This window comes from Musa acuminata, chromosome BXJ3-7 (genome assembly GCF_036884655.1).
Source record: "Musa acuminata AAA Group cultivar baxijiao chromosome BXJ3-7, Cavendish_Baxijiao_AAA, whole genome shotgun sequence".
Taxonomy (NCBI): Eukaryota; Viridiplantae; Streptophyta; class Magnoliopsida; order Zingiberales; family Musaceae; genus Musa; species Musa acuminata.
Genome location: NC_088355.1, coordinates 2,020,305 through 2,038,032, shown reverse-complemented (window position 1 = coordinate 2,038,032; position 17,728 = coordinate 2,020,305). Strand labels below are relative to the sequence as shown.

The following is a 17,728-nucleotide window of genomic DNA, read 5'->3' as shown; positions in this document are numbered from 1 at the left end:
TACGATACCAGTGTACCGGGCGATACATCAGGGCGTATCGAGCGGTACACCCTGGTGTACCGAATATTTTTTTATTTTTTCATACTGTAGCAGTGCTACAGTATAGTACTATAGTACTGTAGCGGTACTGGGCGGTCCACGTACCGGTAACCTGTCGGACCGGTACATACCGCCCAATACGGGCGATACGCTTCGGTACGATAGACCTTAGTGAGCTATCAACTTTGGTCTCTTTTGGGGTTCGACGTAATAGGTGTTGCGACATTCCAGATTTGCTCATGTGATTCGTTGCTATAGCTTTGATTTTCTTTTGACATATCACCATGGTTATATCATTTAATTTGATTTGATTTTTTAATGATAGTCAAGGAGTGTCAAGGTCTTTGATGTTACCCTGATGCTAACTCCATTGCATTCGTGTTACATCTTTTGCTCAAGGTCTAGAGTTAGTAAGTTTCTTTATCAGATTTCTTTTGTGACTCGATGTGATTATTTCCAATTAGGAGCAAGTTTTTTTTCTGGATAGGATCATTCATATTGGACTTTGGTATAACCAAATCTCCTATTTTTAAGAATTGATGATAGACTTTCTAAATATAATGTTTGTTCATGATGCACTTATAAGTTAAGTTTTATAGATGTATTCTCACTCGTGTTTAATCAATTAGGTCAAGGTTTGCCCTTAGTTCATGATCGTCCAACACTTCTTTATTGTAATTTCAGAATTAAATTATCAGGAGGATAACCTTAGAGGGAATAAGTACCTTTTTTTTTATAGGCAAGACCGAAAGGAAATTATCCAACTAAAGTTATAGGAGTAGATCAGTAACTTGAGAGGATGCTTGGGAGTTCATCCGCCCATGTTCCTCTGGAATCAGCCATCATTTTCTTTAGTCCTAGGATGGCCTAATCGGTGACTTTGATCTTATTGCTGGATTCAAGGTATGCAATAGAGTTGAAACATAGTGATATAGAGTTATAAAATTCTTTGAATATGATATTATTGAAATATATCCCATTGTGATGATAAAGGTATTTGGAACATTGAATCAAGAGATTATGTTTTTCTAGATGAACCCCTCTACCGATCTTTATATTAAAACCATAAGGAATTTGCCCTATACCCATTTGTTAAAATAATCTAACCCACCTATCAAGAATTTTTGTAATCCAAAAGTTAGAGGGAAGAGATCAAGAATATCTAATCCTCGTTATATAAGATGCCAAGCGCAATCAATTGTGGTGAGCTCTACGATTAGCGGTCATTAGATTTGAGCATTCCATTCACATTGGTTGCATCACTATACATATATTCTATGGTATCCTTTCGAATGGTTGATCAATAGTAGTTTTGCAAGAGATTCTTGTAAGTCGACAAAGGCCTATAAGCTAACGAGATTTGTCATATGAATATTTCCTTAACTAGTTATGATCAGGTTTTTCATGTAGGATCATAATTACTTGATGGCTAGATTATGGTTGTTGTTCGACACATGGGGGGTTTAGATCCAACTCGGTTTGACTTCTAAGCTTGTGATAGGTTAGATGTTGTGAAGATGAGAGATTTGACGGAAGACCCTACGAAAACCGTATTAGGTACATACCCAACAAAGACCTCTCCGATATTTAAGTTAGTAGAGAATTTTGAAGGAATTGAGAGATGGCCTAGAGTATTTTCTTAGATTAAAACGATTATTGAATTAGAGTCGTAATTAACTTCACAAATGATTACACAAAATACTCAACCATTATTAAACTAGGATGTCATATGTCGAATCATCGGATGTTATAGTTATGAAGTAACAATTCACGTTGGAGATGAGGATAACTAATTTTTGTTCGAACCGAGTAGGTCATTTTGTCGACATAAGTAATCAAGCTTTGAAGGATAATAACTTAGTCATCATATTGTTCGAGCAAGGGGCTAAAAGACGAAGAGACCATCATAAAAAGGATTATGCTTAAATATGAGGACGTAAGTTTTGACAAACAAAGTCAATCTAATCTAATTACTATTCATATTAAAAATCTTGAATCGAACAAAAATTTATGATATTTTAAAATTTATTAAAATATAATATTATAAATAAAAAACTAAAATTGTGATGAAATATTTCATCAAAGATTATTTAACTATTGATATTAAAAAGAACATGTCTCTTAAGATTATTTGATTCGTAATCATTGGCACGTCGCTCATTTGTATCCCATCCTATTTATGGCATTGCCATAAATTGTCACACAACATATTGTCACGGAGGCACCACTCAGCCCTCACAAATCTTTGTAATCAGAATTGAATGTATGTTTTAATTAATGTTAAAAAATCCTAAAAATATAATTAAAATAAATGTGATGTTAAAGTATAATAATATATATGATAATGTACAAATAGTTGTATAAGTAATGGAAGAGAACGACAAGAACAACCGGCGAGAGAAAAAGGGTCGTGAGAATAAATATAATAGATTTTTTTCTCTTCCATCCTCATAAGTGATGAAAAGGACTTAAAACATTCTCCAACAATTCATTTTATCTTTCACAATAAATAAAGGGTTAAGGATCTTTTTAAGCTCAAATAATCAGATTAATATACCGAATCAATTAATATATAAACCCCTAATATTGCTATTATTAAGAGCACCAACTCTTGCACCTGACCTCTTTAAGGAGTTGGTACCAACATAAAATCCCATAAAAAGGTCTTGAATCGGGACTCTCTTTCCAACAAGTTTTGCCCATAAGTCATATAACGTAGCACACCCTTATATATATATATATATATATATATATATATATATATATATATATATATATATATATATATATATATATATATATATCAAATTAGCAACGGTGACCGCTGATAGAGGGTACAGTAACAATCAATCAATATCCAATATATAAGCACAATGTGAAAACTAACGTAAAAGAAAAAAAATCTTAATCGCCTTCGTATGTATGCCCATGTGGACAAAAGTTTAAGGCAAGTCGTTCGGGGTTATCTCCCTCCTGTCGCCCACGTGGACAAAACGCGAGAGGAGGATATTAAAGTAGGCTATCTTCTCCAAGACTAACTATAAAAGATAATCCTGAATGCTGCACTAGAGGACTCTCTTCTCGAAAAAAAAACTAATACATATTAGAGACTTTAGTCATTAACTTGAGTGTTGAAGGGATCGAGTCAGAAAACTTCTCTCGATATTAGTTTTAGTCAAAGCGATGACTCGGAAGTTCAACACTTTCATTTTAGAGTATCTTTAGAGCCTCCTTAAAGCCACCTTGAAGTCATCTCAAAATTAATTTTGATACTCATGTGTCATTGGGTTTGAACCACGTCGAGTTAACTTAGACGTCGATGATGATTTCACTTAACAATGATATACTTATGACAATTATTTCTAGGAAGAAAAGTCTTCTCTTAATCTATACTAATGGCAATGCACTCGTACAAGACTATTATTCTATTTTAACTGACTTGAAGCAAAATAAAAATTAATATATATTTATATACAATTTCTAGGAAGAAAAGTTGTTTGTGAGCAAATTGGAGCTCATGTAAAAGTCTCGATAAATAGAAACTTATGGTAAATAGAAGGATAAATAGAAGCTTGTGGTAAAAGTATTTCTTTTAGTTATGTAATTTGAATAGCCTGTAAACATTAATTAGGTCGTTAATATTCATGTTTTTGTTGCTTACAATCAAATAAATTCAGTATTTTTGGGAGGGATAGGGACAAGTAGGATATGTGACTATGATGACTCAAACATAGAGTGGTGTTTGTTGATGTATTTATTATCATTATTATTTTGGTCGGGTAAAGAAAAAGATAACAAAGCAAAAAGATAAAGGAGCTAAAGAAATAAGGGAGAGGTGGTGACCGTTGTGAAGACTGTGAGGACGACGCGATTGTGTACCATTTTTATGTTTTCTTTTTTTTTTTCGTATATAGGTAAAAATAAAGAGCATTCAGAGTTCTTTTAGAAAGATGACTGATTGTATAATATAAATTTCATTAATAATTTTAATATCTTAATAGTTAAAATGATAGTAATATAAATTATAGTTATACTTATATATATATATATAATTTATACATTTTAAGTTTTTAAGGTACATCATTGCCAAACTTAAATATAAAGGGACAAATTGGAAGAATATACATAAATAACTACATTAAAGCAAAGCAGAGATGTAAAATTCCTTAAATAAAAATACACATACAGATGATAATAATTATAAAGAAATCCACAAGTGCTTCCTCTTTTTGTAAGAATTTATAAAGGAATCTAAAAGTGCTGCTTCTTCTAAAAAGTGTCAGTCTTTTGTTCCAATTTTTAATTTTCTTCTTTTTTTTATTTTCCGTCCTTCAATTTTCAAATATCTTTTAACAAAAGCAGAGGTCCCACACCACCTCAAAAATAAGCACCTTGGCCCACATGGCGGTGATCAGAACTCGACGCAGGCAACGGCCGCTCGTCGAAGCCCCGGAGGGAGGTCCGGCCCGCGGGTCCACTCGCCGCCCTTGATGTCGTACACCAGCACCGCCCCCTCCACCGCGACGGCGTCCGAACCCCTCCTCCCCCCACCGCCGCACCCGACCGAGACATGGACGAGCGCCACCACCTTCTCCTCCCCTACTGCGGCGCAGCTAAAGCGCAAAGCCCCGCCGAGACCCGCCCGAGCCGATATCGGAGGCGGCTCCAATCGCGCCCACTCGCCGCCGCCGCTTCTTCGAGCCCTCGCTTCCCACCGCCAGAACGACAGCTCCACCGCGTGGCTCGCGACCACGTACACGTGCACCCCCGTCCCGCAAGCCCCGACAACGCACCCGCCTCCCGGCACTGCTGCCGCCGCACCCGCCACCGTCCCCGCGCCCGGCCGCCCCCTAACCCACGCCCCTGCCTCCACGTTGTAGGCGTCCATCGACCCCGCGCACACGTGCGCGTCCAGCCTCCCGCCCTCCCCTCCGACGCCACCGACGCGCAGTCCTCCGGCAATGTAGAACACCCCTCCGGCGACGGCGCCCACGCAGCCATACCGCTGCCTCGGAGCCTCCGCCACCACCCGCCACGCGTCGGCCGTCGGGTCGTACTCCTCGACTGCCGAAGTACGGGCGACGCCTCCGGCCACGTAGATCTTGCCGCCAATCGCGGCGGCGGCGAATTTCTTGCGAGGAAAAATGGTCGGGGCCCGAGGGGCAACCGCACCCGTCCACGTGTCGTAGCGGAGAGTGGCGCCGCGGCCAATGATGTAGATTGAGCGGCCGACGGCGGCGACGCGGGCGTGGGAGAAGGAGAACGATCCGTCGAGTGCCTCGAGGGGGAGGACTGCAGAGGCGGAAGATGGAGCCCAGGCGGAGGCGAGGGGAGCGTCGACCGGGAGGGAGGTGGAGGAGAGAAGGCCGAGATCGGAGAGCGCTAGGGCGTGGAGGGTACGACGGAGGCGGCCGTGAGCGCAGCGGAGGCGGAGGAAGGCAGGGGAGTCGAGGAGGAGGGAGAAGCGGCGGCAGACGAGGGGAAGGGCAGGGAGGGAAGATGAAGGAACCCTGGAGAGGCACTCCAAGAGGAGATCGTCCGGGAGCGACATGATCGGGGCTGCCGCAGACGCGGAGGCGACGGCTGACGGCCTGAGGTTGTGGTGATGGTGGACGATTTCCAGCGAGGGATGGGCGATGATCTCGCGGCGAGGATCGGGTCGGCAGGGCTTGACGAGCCACGAGAGGCTGCGGGAGTTGCAGGCATCCGCCATGCGTTACCTTCCTCCTCTCCTTCGATAGAAGCAACAAAGGCAAAAAAGAGAAAAAGGGTAACCAAGACGGTGATGGAAGCGATTAAAGTTGGCTTGCTCTTATTAAAGCAGATGAAACAGTGCCATCGCCTCCGATTCGATGCTGCCTTTGGTGCGACACCGCCCTCGTCTCCAATTATTACTCTTTTGTATATATATATATATACTCATTTATTCATGGGGTAAGCGCAATATTCGTATTTATAGTTTTGGGGCAGTGTGGAGTGAGTAAAAGGAGGATTAGATTAGGATTGGATTGGCCACGTGAGTGCAATTAATTAATAGATTAAAGAAGAAAGGGCAGAGGAGAGGACGACAGACACGGAAACGACGTCGTTCGTAGGCTTTAAAGGTGCGTATGCCACTGACAGCTAATACGGACGGCGGCATTGACGGAATGGCTCCGCTCCCTTCATTTGCGCTGAGAGCACTCCCCAGCATGTGTTCGCAGGGAACGGCCTTTTGTTATTTACGGGGGAATAGTAGAATATGATGACAAGGAATAATCTTACCATTAATTAATTAGTCCTTACCAAAGCAAATAACAAAGTTGAAAAAAAAAGATATTATTTTCTTTCTTCATATAAAAAGAAAATACCAACAAATCGTCTTTCTTCATATTACTTTTAATCCTCCAAATCAATTTTTAGGGCATCGGAGAGGAAGGTTGTTTGGTCACTGACACCAAAGCGTTGGAATACCTCTTCCGGTGGGCCCATATATCAGCTTGGATAAGAAAGCGGGCGAGGGAAGCGGCTCAGCTCAATCCCCAACTTTGAACTCCCCACCTCTCCCATTCCCCTTCCCTTTCTAAGTCTTCGCTCTCGTAATGGCGAGCGCTTCCGCCGCTCCCCTCCATCCCCTTCTCTCCTCTATCATCTCCACGTCGACCTCCTCCAGATCTCACTCCCTCCTCTCTGTTCCCCCCGAATGCGTACCCATCGCCTCCAACCCAAGCAAAGTCTCCGTCACGACCACTGCCGCCGACTCCTCCTTGCGCAAGTCTCCCTTGGTTCGTCGGAGGGACCTTGTTGCCGGGATTGCTTTGGCCGCGGCCTTGACGAAGGAGCCACCCTCTGTGGCGGCCCGGGAGGTCGAGGTGGGCTCCTATCTGCCGCCGGCCCCGACCGACCCCGCTTTCGTCGTCTTCAAAGCCACCTCTAAAGACACTCCCGCTCTTCGTGCCGGTAATTTCTTCTCGGTTTTTCTGTTCTTCCGTTGTGATGCCTAGTATGGTGTATTAAAAATGTGACGAACTACGATCATGGCGGTACTCCTTTTTGTGCTAAAGGATGATTCCATAGTGTTTCATTTGCCATGTCCATATTTCGACATTCTCTGTATTAAATGATTGTGCACTGCCAGCTTATAATGAGCTTTATATTAAAACAACACCCTAAATGGCATGAACGGGAATTTCGTGGTAACTCTGATTTCTGCTGAATTAATTGGCAGCGGTCGATTGTAGTATTCTCTTCTACATTTTGGTTTGGGTTATTTTATGGTGTTAATTAGACCAGTGATTACATGGTCGTTCGGGTTTGTGTCATCGGTCTGCATTTGCCTCATCGGGATTGAGCTCTTTTGGTTTTGTTTAGTTGTTTTTTCCCTAGAGTTCTTCGTGTGTACTTATGAGTATTATGAATTACTTATTTAGGATATCCATTTATAGTCAGATGTCAAAGTTTGAGGCAAAGGTAATCATAAAGAGTTTGTAACAGTTGATGGAAATTATTCTTTTTTCCTTTCAGAAAATTTTGGTGTCCTGAAATTTATTTTGATATTGGCTATGTTTCTTGTACGATGAATTGAAATTTATTTTGATGGCTATGTTATATTCTCTACAAGTTTTCGAAAAAAGGTCGAAATGACCAAAAAATAACATAAACTCTTATTAAGGAATTTTTTAATCCTAATCCAATGCAATTTTATTATGTTTAAATAAGAATAGAGTGTATATGGGACATAAATGAATAGGAATTTTAGGTTCTTAATCATGTTTAATCTTCGTAAATATGCATTAGTACTTTTCTAATTATATGTAATGAGCAATAAAATATAGAAAGAACTAAGAAGCTAAATTACTCTCAAATTGGAGAAATTCCATCAGATCTCAAGTTCCAATCCCTTATCCAAATCAATAGTTTTATTACCACTAATTGCTGAGAGTGCGAGAAAGAGTGAGAAAGAGGGTGAGAATGAGAGAGTGAATTGAGAATGAGCGAGAGTTAGTGAAAGACAGGGAGAAGGAGGGTGATTTAAATCCCCAAAAAGGATCCAATGGCCAATTTGACCAATGGGGTCAAATTTGACCTGATTTAGTTCGTCAAATTCCTACCGGTATTGACCCATATCAGCTGATAACTCATGACCGTATCGCCTGATACATCACTCGTGCTGGTCAATACTTGTTTCTTGCGGCTAGTCCACATTACCAAACAGTTGCATACTAGTACATATCATTTGTTTCGTACCGTTTCACGTGGTACACCAAGCAATGCTTCTACATACTGTGAGTAATGACATGATAGGCGTCAATGCTTTTAGTTGGTTTCTATCTCAATTTTTTTTTTTATAAACACAAACACAATCACACACGCATATAAACTTCAAAATTTTTTTACTTTGTACTATCATTGAGATAAGCTTGCTGCATATTAGCTTCGCTCGTTGGTGCTTAGTATATACTATTTTAATTTTCTACGGCACATTCCATGTCTTACAACATTTTGGCATGTTAAGTCATTGCCTGAATGTACCAAATTCAAAATTCAAAACCATGATATGGAATTTCAGATTCAAACAAGCATTGTTTTCCTAGAGAAACACATTCAACGCCATAGTATTTACAATGCAGAACTGGTAACAGTCATCATCAGTATGCCATGCATGCTGCATGCATCATTATACTTTAGCATGATTATCACATTTGAGAATCTCAAGGAACTGCGTCTTGCAGGAAATGTGCAACCATATGAATTTATGCTCCCACCAACATGGAAACAAACACGAGTTGCCAACATACTATCTGGAAATTACTGCCAACCAAAATGTGCTGAACCATGGGTGGAGGTCAAATTTGAAGATGAAAAGCAAGGCAAAGTTCAAATTGTGGCTTCTCCATTAGTTCGCCTAACAAACAAACCGAATGCTACAATTGAAGATATTGGTAGCCCTGAGAAGGTGATTGCTTCTCTTGGACCTTTTGTGACTGGAAATACATTCGACTCTGATGAGTTGCTTGAAGCATCCATTGAGAAGAGCGGGGATCAAACAGTAAACTTCTTAACTTCCAACTTGCTTACATAATAACAATTTTAGATTTTTGTTAGCATTGATTTCCTTTTAGTTAAAAATAAATTGAATCTCTGACATGTAAATACTTTAAACCATGGTTTAAAACACTGGTCAGACCTATTTTAGCCAAGGTTTGAAATTTCGTACCGTACCGGAGTTTCGACGATCTCTCGGTACGGTACGGAACGGTATACCGCTCGGTATACCGAGCGGTATACCGAGTGATATATGTATATATATATATTATATATATATTTTTTTTTTATTGGCCGACGTCGCATCGCCTCGGCGACGTCGCCTTTTCCTTCCCCACACGGGGCGACGTCGCCGAGGCGACGTTTATTTAATATATATATATATATATATATATATATATATATATATATATATATATATATATATATATATATATATATATATATAGCGACGTCGCCGAAAAAGGCGACGTCGTGTCGCCTCGGCGACGTCTTCGAAAAAGGCGACGTCGTGTCGCCTCGGCGACGTCGCCGAAAAAGGCAACGTCGTGTCGCCTCGGCGACGTCGCCGAAAAAGGCGACGTCATGTCGCCTCGGCGACGTCGCCGAGAAAGGCGCTGCGTTACCGCCCGTTACCGGGCAGTAACGGTCGAAATTTCGACCGTTACCGCCCGATATTACCCGTAACGGCCGATACGGGATATTTTTGCGTGTACCGCCCGGTAGGGGGCGGTCCGCGTACCGGTCGCCTCTCGGACCGGTACGTACCGCCCGTACCGGGCGGTACGATTCGGTAAGTAAAACCTTGATTTTAGCAGTCTGACCAAGCATTGGTAATGGACCATGCAGCTCCGTGTTGCCCATATATCACTTATTTTATTTTTAAATTATTTTATTCAGAGACATTGGATGCTCTAGTTTGATATGTTATCTGCTATCTTAGTAATGTGCCAGTTCGATAGGTTGTCAAAATCAATATCGAACTGTTACTCAGAACTTTGCTTTAAACATCCAAAATTTGTAGTTTGAGTGTAGCCTTCTCATAATGTAATAATTGTGTTGTGGAATGTGACAACTTAAAATCAGATCAATGGGAATTTCTGAACCATATATTTCTCTTGCTGTTGGGTGCTGCTTATAACACAGATGACCATCAGTAAATTTATGTATAGCCTTGCTTGTAATAGTTTCAACCTGGACTACTTTGATTACCGATTATATCACATTGGAATTGGTGACGAGTAAAACTACGTTGCCTTTCAGTTTCAGGGAATCCTAAATTGCATAAGACAAGGCAAAATATGTGTATTATATGGGCTAATTATATATTACCCCCTGTAGTCAGATCCCTTTAGCATCCCGGTCTCTAGACTTAAAAAATTTACATTTAAATCTCTATAGTTATGTAAGTGAAACATCTTACTTCATGTGCCCTAACGTCGTTGGTTTTACCGACGGAAGTACGAAAACGATAGGCAAAAGGTAATTTCAACATCCTAATTACGTTTTCGGTGGTGGTGGACAACGATGTCCCTGGGGGCCGCGGGTGGCTGTTGTAGATAAAGAGGAAGAGCGACAACGAGAGGTAAGGCAAAGGGAGAGGAGGAAGAGGATGACACAGATGTTAATGCTCTGCATCAATGTCAGAATCGACAACGATGCGGGGAAGGGCGACATCGCTCTACATTTGCATCGGCACCGATGCAGATGTCAAGTGGTGCCGACATAGTTGCTGAGCGACGTCGACGCAGATGCAGAGCGTTGATATCTGCATCATCCTCTTTTTCCTCTCCCTTTGCCTCACCTCTTGCTGCTTTCTCTCTCCTCATCCACAACAGCCACCTGTGGCCACTAGTGGCATCGGCATCCGTCACTATAAAAAATGTTACTAGGACGTTGAAATTACCTTTTTGCCCATTGTTTTCGTGCTTTCATTGATAAAACCAACGATATTAGGGTAAATAGAGTTAGATGTTTCACTTTCATAATTATAGGGGTTCCAATGTAAATTTTTTAAGTCTAGAGACCAGGATGCAAAAGAAGTCTAACTATAGGGGGTAATCTATAATTAGCCTGTATTATCTTTAGCTTTCGAGTTACATGAGATGAACTCATTTGCATGAGATGAAAATTAAAGACAATAACTTCATATGAAGTGTATGGAAACACCAAAAGTGCTAATGTATATCATGTTGTTTTGCTTATTGGAACTTTGATGCATTTAAACCTTGAGATTATAATACATTGGATTTGATTAAAATATTATATTCAACTTTGTGTATATGTTTGGTATTGAGAGAATTGCATGGGTTTTATTATGTCTTTGACCTTTTCTCATGCTCCAGGTTCAGCTTATTACTTCAAATAGCACATACAAAATGGCTTCTTTTTTCAATGTATTGCATTATGAGATACGTAGATTATGTTACAGGTAATTAACCATGGTGACTGTGTTTTCATGGAGACTAATGTTCCTTGGTTTGGACAACAGAAAAGATCAATAAGTTATCCCTTTCCATTTTGGCACACCAATGGCAAATACATGCAAATATTGATGGTCTCTTTTACTTTATTGTTGCTGCAGAATGAATCTAGACCATATTAGCATGTTCTAATGCAAAACAACATATGGTCCATATTAGACCATATGGTCTAATGCATATTATCATTTTTAAGAGGACTTCTGCATATTATATGGTCTTGCATTTTTCTCCATTTGTGCACTTTGTGCTGATAAAATTATCATTTTTATAATAGGCATTATAAAACCATATTAGAAAAATGGTTTAGGAGGACTCAGATTTGACTTCAATATAATTTGAGAAAAATATACGACGAACGTGAAATGGATCTAGACCATGAATGGGTCTGGACATTGTTGTATCTTTGCTGATAACTTCAGATGCACTTTTAATGACCTTACCTATACATCAAATGTTGTTTTAAAAGGCAGAAACGCTGCATGCCACAAATTGGTGCCCATCTTGAGGCATGAGTCACAGATGTGGTGAACAACCAGAAGCGAAGTGGCCCCCAACCCCTCCCCTCTCACCATCTGGATGTTTGCCACTTTCAGGACTCATGTTTAAGTCACACATTGTGCCATGGTATGTGGCATTGTTCCTGAAGAGGTACTAGCAGTGGCGTGGATTGAGAAACCATGACTGGGACTGAGAGTGGTAGGCACTAGAATTTGAGATCATAATCAAGTTAGGTTTGTTGATCATCTGAATCAGACCTCTGATTGATTAATCTAAATCAACAAAAGGTTGCTCAAGATATGCATGTTTGAGATCAATTAGTAAGTGGTCAGTATTGGTTGGAGTTCTTTTGTTGTTTGGTACCAACCGAGTTTAGTCAAGATCAGCTGTCGATCGGTTGATTTTAGTTGATTCTTAAGCAGTTCTATGTTGTTTTGGTTTATTTCTAATTTTTCAGGTAGGGTGTTCTTTTGTATCATGAGTGTTTAGTGTCATACTTTATTCATTTAATGTATCACTTTGTTTCTTTTCATTAAGTATTTCCGATTACATCTACAGTAACAAACATAACTTAAGTCAAGTAGAGAATAAAAACCTAAAGAGCTATTAGCTAAACTTTGCATGGTAATAAAAAGTTGTTTAACTGTGGTGTCCGAGATATTTTCCTTAACTGGTGAGATGCTAGAGATTCACATCCTAAGACAATGTTTCCCTCATATATTGTTCACTTATAAATTATAATAGATTCTACTTTCCCTTCAGTAAATTGTGTTTTTAGTGATTTCTGAGACTCCTTGGATTGTGGGCACCAACTCAAGATGATATTACACAATGACAAATTTCATGGGTTTTTTTATGAATATTCAAGAAAAACGGTTACTACCTATCGGCTTCTGATCCAATTTTATTTTCGGTTGCAGTATTACAAATACGAGCTTGAGACTCCATTTGCTTTGACTGGTTCACATAATCTAGCAAAGGCAACTGCCAAAGGAAATACTGTAATCTTATTTGTAGCAAGTGCCAGTGACAAACAATGGCCACTCTCAGAGAAGGTTCTCAAAGCAATGCTTGAATCATTTAAAATATAGATCAAAACATATGTAGTGATGAGAAAATGTCAAATGTGATTATCCATAATTTTCTTTTCTGATGTTGCTTAATGTAAATGAAATATGGATAATTGATGAATTGCCAATTCTGTAACATTATAATGGATGTGCTACACCTAATCTTCCATGCTGCTCATACTTATTGAGAATATTCATTTTTTGTTTTTCTTAAGAGTAAATTAGCAGCTCACGGTTAATGCTTGGAAAGGACATGAACTCCATTTAATATCTTTTGCTCAATGAAGTTGTAGCAATAGTGTTTGTTGCGTGCCAAAGTTTCATTTCCATTGACATTGTGATGGTCGTGCAATATGATTCTTGTTTGGGATGTGTTATTCTGGTATTTCCTTTGGTGATTTTTGTAAAAGTTTATACAAATTAATGAATGTTGAGTTTTGCAAACAATTGTTTTTTACATTCTTAGTGACAGTCAAATCTGAATGGGTAGTTCTTGTCAATGAGCTAATTACATATTATCCCCTATAGTTAATTATCTTTAGTATCTCGATCTTTACACTTTAAATTTACCAACGGAAATACGTAAACAAAGGGTAAAAAAAATTTTAATGTTTTAGTTGGTAGTGTATACGGTGTCGGTAGTGACGAATAGCGATGCTATTAGGGGTCGTAGGTGATTTTTGTGGATGAGGAGACCGACGGCGAGAAATGAGGATCGCTTGATAACTATGTCGATGATGGGTATGATGGCGTACTGAACGTCAAATTTTAGGATCCACATTTTTCTATCATCGTCGAATACGTTCATCGAGAGCTAGATAATCGCTCGCTTATCATTCTTCCAAAGCTTCCCTCCCCAGTTTATGACAACCATGGGGAATAAAACTCCAACAAACCCCCATCTCTCCTTTTTTATGCTTATGTCGGAACTGACATGGCATTAGGAGGAGTAACAGGAGCTCCGACGACCCCAACTTTGGGTCGAGCGATCTGCCTAATGGGGTCAACAGTAAGACAATCACTATCTTTGCCTTAGATAGCACGACAACCATCACAATATGCATCAGCATCGATGTAGTTGTCTAGCGGCAAAAGGGTCGCTCAACATCTGTATCAACGCCGATGTAGATACAGAGTGGCGTTGCTTGGCAACTACGTTGACGCTGACACAGTTACCGAACGGTGAAAAGGCTATAAGTGCATATGTCGAGTGGATCTTTTGTCGCTTGGCAACTGCATTAGCGTCGACACAAATGGTGGTGGCCGTCGCGATGTCTATGGTGAAGATGGTGAACACCTCATCGTTGACCCATTGGATGAATTGCTTAACTCGAAGCTGGGGTCGTCAGAGCTCCTGCCACCCCCCTACTGGCGCTTCCCTACTATCGTGTTAGTTCCGACATGGGCATGAAAAAGGGGAGATGGGGGGCTTGTTGGAGGAGTTTTATTTGTCATGGTTGTCGTCAACCGGGAAAGGAAGCTCTAGAAGGCTGGCAAGCAAGTGGTTGTCGAACTCCCGACAGACATATCCGACGGTGGTAGAAAAAATGTGGGTCTTGGAATTCAATAATAGTACATTGTTGTACCCATTGTCAACATAGTTATCGAGCAACCCTTATATCTCACCGTCACTCTCCTTATCCACAATAGCCTCCTACGGCCCCCAGCAGTATCGTCGTCCGCTACCATCAACTGAAATATTAAAATTATTTTTTTACCCTTTAATTTTGTATTTCCATTAGTAAAACCAACGATATTCGGATAAATAGATCTATATGTTAAAATGTAGGAATCGGGATGTTAAAAGTAGCTAACTACATGAGATAATATCTAATTAGCCCCTTGTAAACATGTTTGACTTATCGTATTAAAGTTAGTTTAATTATTATTTTATATCAATTCAATCATAACAAAACATGTTACTATAAAGGAGACTTCTTTGCATTGCACACCTCTTATCATCTCAACCTCTCCCCGATTCCGAATAAAAAAAATGGACATGATAGAAATAATTTAGGCAATGCAGGATTTGTATCGCATATCTCGCATTAGAAGGTCATAGAGGTTAGTGGACCATCCATTTTGTTTTATATCATCTCATTCATTTGTTTGATTTTGGTCAAAGCAACATTTTGATATTTCCCCTTTTCTTGATTAAATGGATGATTAACATATGGAAAGAGATGGATGAATGAATAGCTTTTGGAGAATCCTATAGCATTCTCATGGATGATAGCTTGTGCATGATTCTGGGGAATCCTTTATGCTTTTTTTCCTTTCTCCTTGTTAGATCGTCCATCACACAATCGAAGTCCACTTGTGAGTTTGACTAAGGTTGATGTGTGAGTACGAAGATTCGGATCGAGACTTTACAAAAGCTTATGTCATTGGGGAAGTCTTCGATAAAATCTTTTTGAGACTCAAATTAGTAAGAATTCGAAAAATTCGATCAATTGTCGAGATTAAAAGTATATTTAGCCAGAGGTAACAGACTGAACGATTATGTAGAATTTATCGAAAGAATTCGATAAATTCCCTTTTTATACATGGTTATGGTTATTATGTAGAATTTGCATTCGACTTCTTTATGTAGTTCATGGTGAAGTAACTCACTTCGAGTTGTGGTCCGGGATCTCTCATCTCACAAAGTCTAACGAATATAGGCCTTGACAACTTATTCTATCTGAACGGAACCCAATTAATTATTCTATTATATATCTTATTCAATTATAAAAGGGTCACATATTCTAACATTGACAACTTTCACCGAACCCCATCCCATCTTTCCTACTTAAGTTTTGCTTACAATAGGGAAAAAAGAACTTAAATACGTGCACCAAAGCTGTAGGAGGAGCATGGTGCGGTGAACATGGACAGTCGAGGAACATGCACTCGTCACATTTCGTTCTTATTCCAAAAGTCGAAGCATGTAATGATGAGGAAGACATCTACCGGGGGAGGAATGCCATCGACGACGATGATTTCAGGCGATGGCGCCGCCGTAGGATACGATTCTTGGGGCAGGCTGTAGGATAGGATTCAGCGTTTGCTAGTGCAGGAAGCCTTTAGCAAAATCGAAAGGTTTCTTTCTCAAGTTAAAAAAATATTTTAATAAATTTTATCATCAATTTCTTATCGACGTATATTCCTCCGTATCATTTCTCATCTTTCCACCGATAGAAGAAGGTCTTCTTCCTGAGAGCAATATTTGGTGAATATTCGAATATTCTTCCCAAAGGAAATCGTGACATTCTCTCAAGAGTTCACACTTCAAATTATCCGCTCGATATGCTCTTGAGCATTTTGATGTAAAACGATATTGTCCAAGTAGACGATCACAAACTTATCTAAATGTTCTTTGAATAATTAGTTCATGAGAGTGCAGAATGCGACTGAAGCGTTGGTTAAGTCACAAGGCATCATCAAGAACTCGAACACTCCATACTCGATCGTATAGGTAGTCTTCGCTTCATCACCTTCAGCAATGTGCGCCTACTAGTAACCCGACTGAAGGTCGAGTTTGGAGAAATACTTCGCTTTACCTAGTTGGTCGAACAAGTTTGCGATGAGCGGGATGTGATACTTGTTCTTCACCATCATCTTGTTTAGTGCCCGATAATCGATGCATAATTAGAAGCTCTCATCTTGTTTCTTCTGGAAGAGGATTGGAGCTCCGAATGGTGTTTTAGAATTATGGATGAGACCACCACTCAGTAGTTCATCTAACTACTTCTTAAGTTCTACCAACTCTAGAAGGGTCATGCAGTATGGTGGTCTCACTATAGGCTTCACTTCTAGCTTTAGCTCGATGCGATGATCTATGCCTCTGCATGACGATAGATTTTTTTGGCAACTTGGGTAGCATAATATCAGTGAACTCCTTTAAAAAATCTACCATCACAATACGTTCATGAGTAGCCTCCACATCAAGTGGCTCTAGTTTTACTATGACTATAAAAGTTAATTCGCCTTTTCATATCCCATTTTTAAATTATAAATTAGATATTTGTTGAGGATCCTTAGTTCCTCCTCAATAAACTGAAACCACGAAGGGTCGTCACCTCCCATTAGGCATAGGAAGTTCTGGAACGACATTGTCACCAACTTCATTATATGCACTATTCCAAGGATCACTTGGAAGTCGTCTAGTAGCACTGACATCATATTTATGTTTTCACTCCACATTACGATTGCTCCGACCACATCAATAACATTCCTTCGATGCTGTTCTTATTGTACACACGACTTCAGGCCATCGAGGAAGCTAGACAATTTGTCCTTCTCGGGCATGTATTGTATGTTTAGCATTAGTACAGAAAATTGCTTTACGTAGTCTCGAATAGAAGTATTTTGGTGGAGTTGTCTCAGCTTGCTTCTTGTAATGAACTCTGTGTTCTCGGCTAGGAACTGATCTCTCAACTGCCGCTTCAAGTCCTCCCATGTTGCCACTCGACATCAACCTTGTTGATCTCTTCCTAATATGTTCATCACTAAAGTTTTGTAATCAAAATTTTGGTTTCTTCAGAATCGGGTCTCGTAGCTCGAAAGTACTATTCCATGTCAAATAGGAAATTCTCGAGCTCCTTCGCATCCCCAGCACCCTATAGCAATGCG

General features: G+C 39.9%; 2 protein-coding genes across 2 annotated transcripts; one reads left to right on the top strand and one right to left on the bottom strand.

Annotated features, from left to right (window-relative positions):
• Positions 1-4,160: 4,160 nt before the first annotated feature.
• On the bottom strand, positions 4,161-5,910 carry LOC135642199 (F-box/kelch-repeat protein At5g26960-like). Its single transcript, XM_065158134.1, has one exon. The coding sequence runs from the start codon at positions 5,750-5,752 to the stop codon at positions 4,451-4,453; it is 1,302 nt and encodes a 433-aa protein (XP_065014206.1). The 5' UTR covers positions 5,753-5,910; the 3' UTR covers positions 4,161-4,450.
• Positions 5,911-6,544: 634 nt separating this feature from the next.
• On the top strand, positions 6,545-13,292 carry LOC103990838 (psbP domain-containing protein 6, chloroplastic). Its single transcript, XM_009410114.3, has 3 exons — positions 6,545-6,978; positions 8,751-9,067; positions 12,965-13,292. Exons 1-3 carry the CDS (start codon positions 6,621-6,623, stop codon positions 13,133-13,135), a joined length of 846 nt encoding a protein of 281 aa, XP_009408389.2. The 5' UTR covers positions 6,545-6,620; the 3' UTR covers positions 13,136-13,292.
• The last annotated feature ends 4,436 nt before the right edge of the window (positions 13,293-17,728 follow it).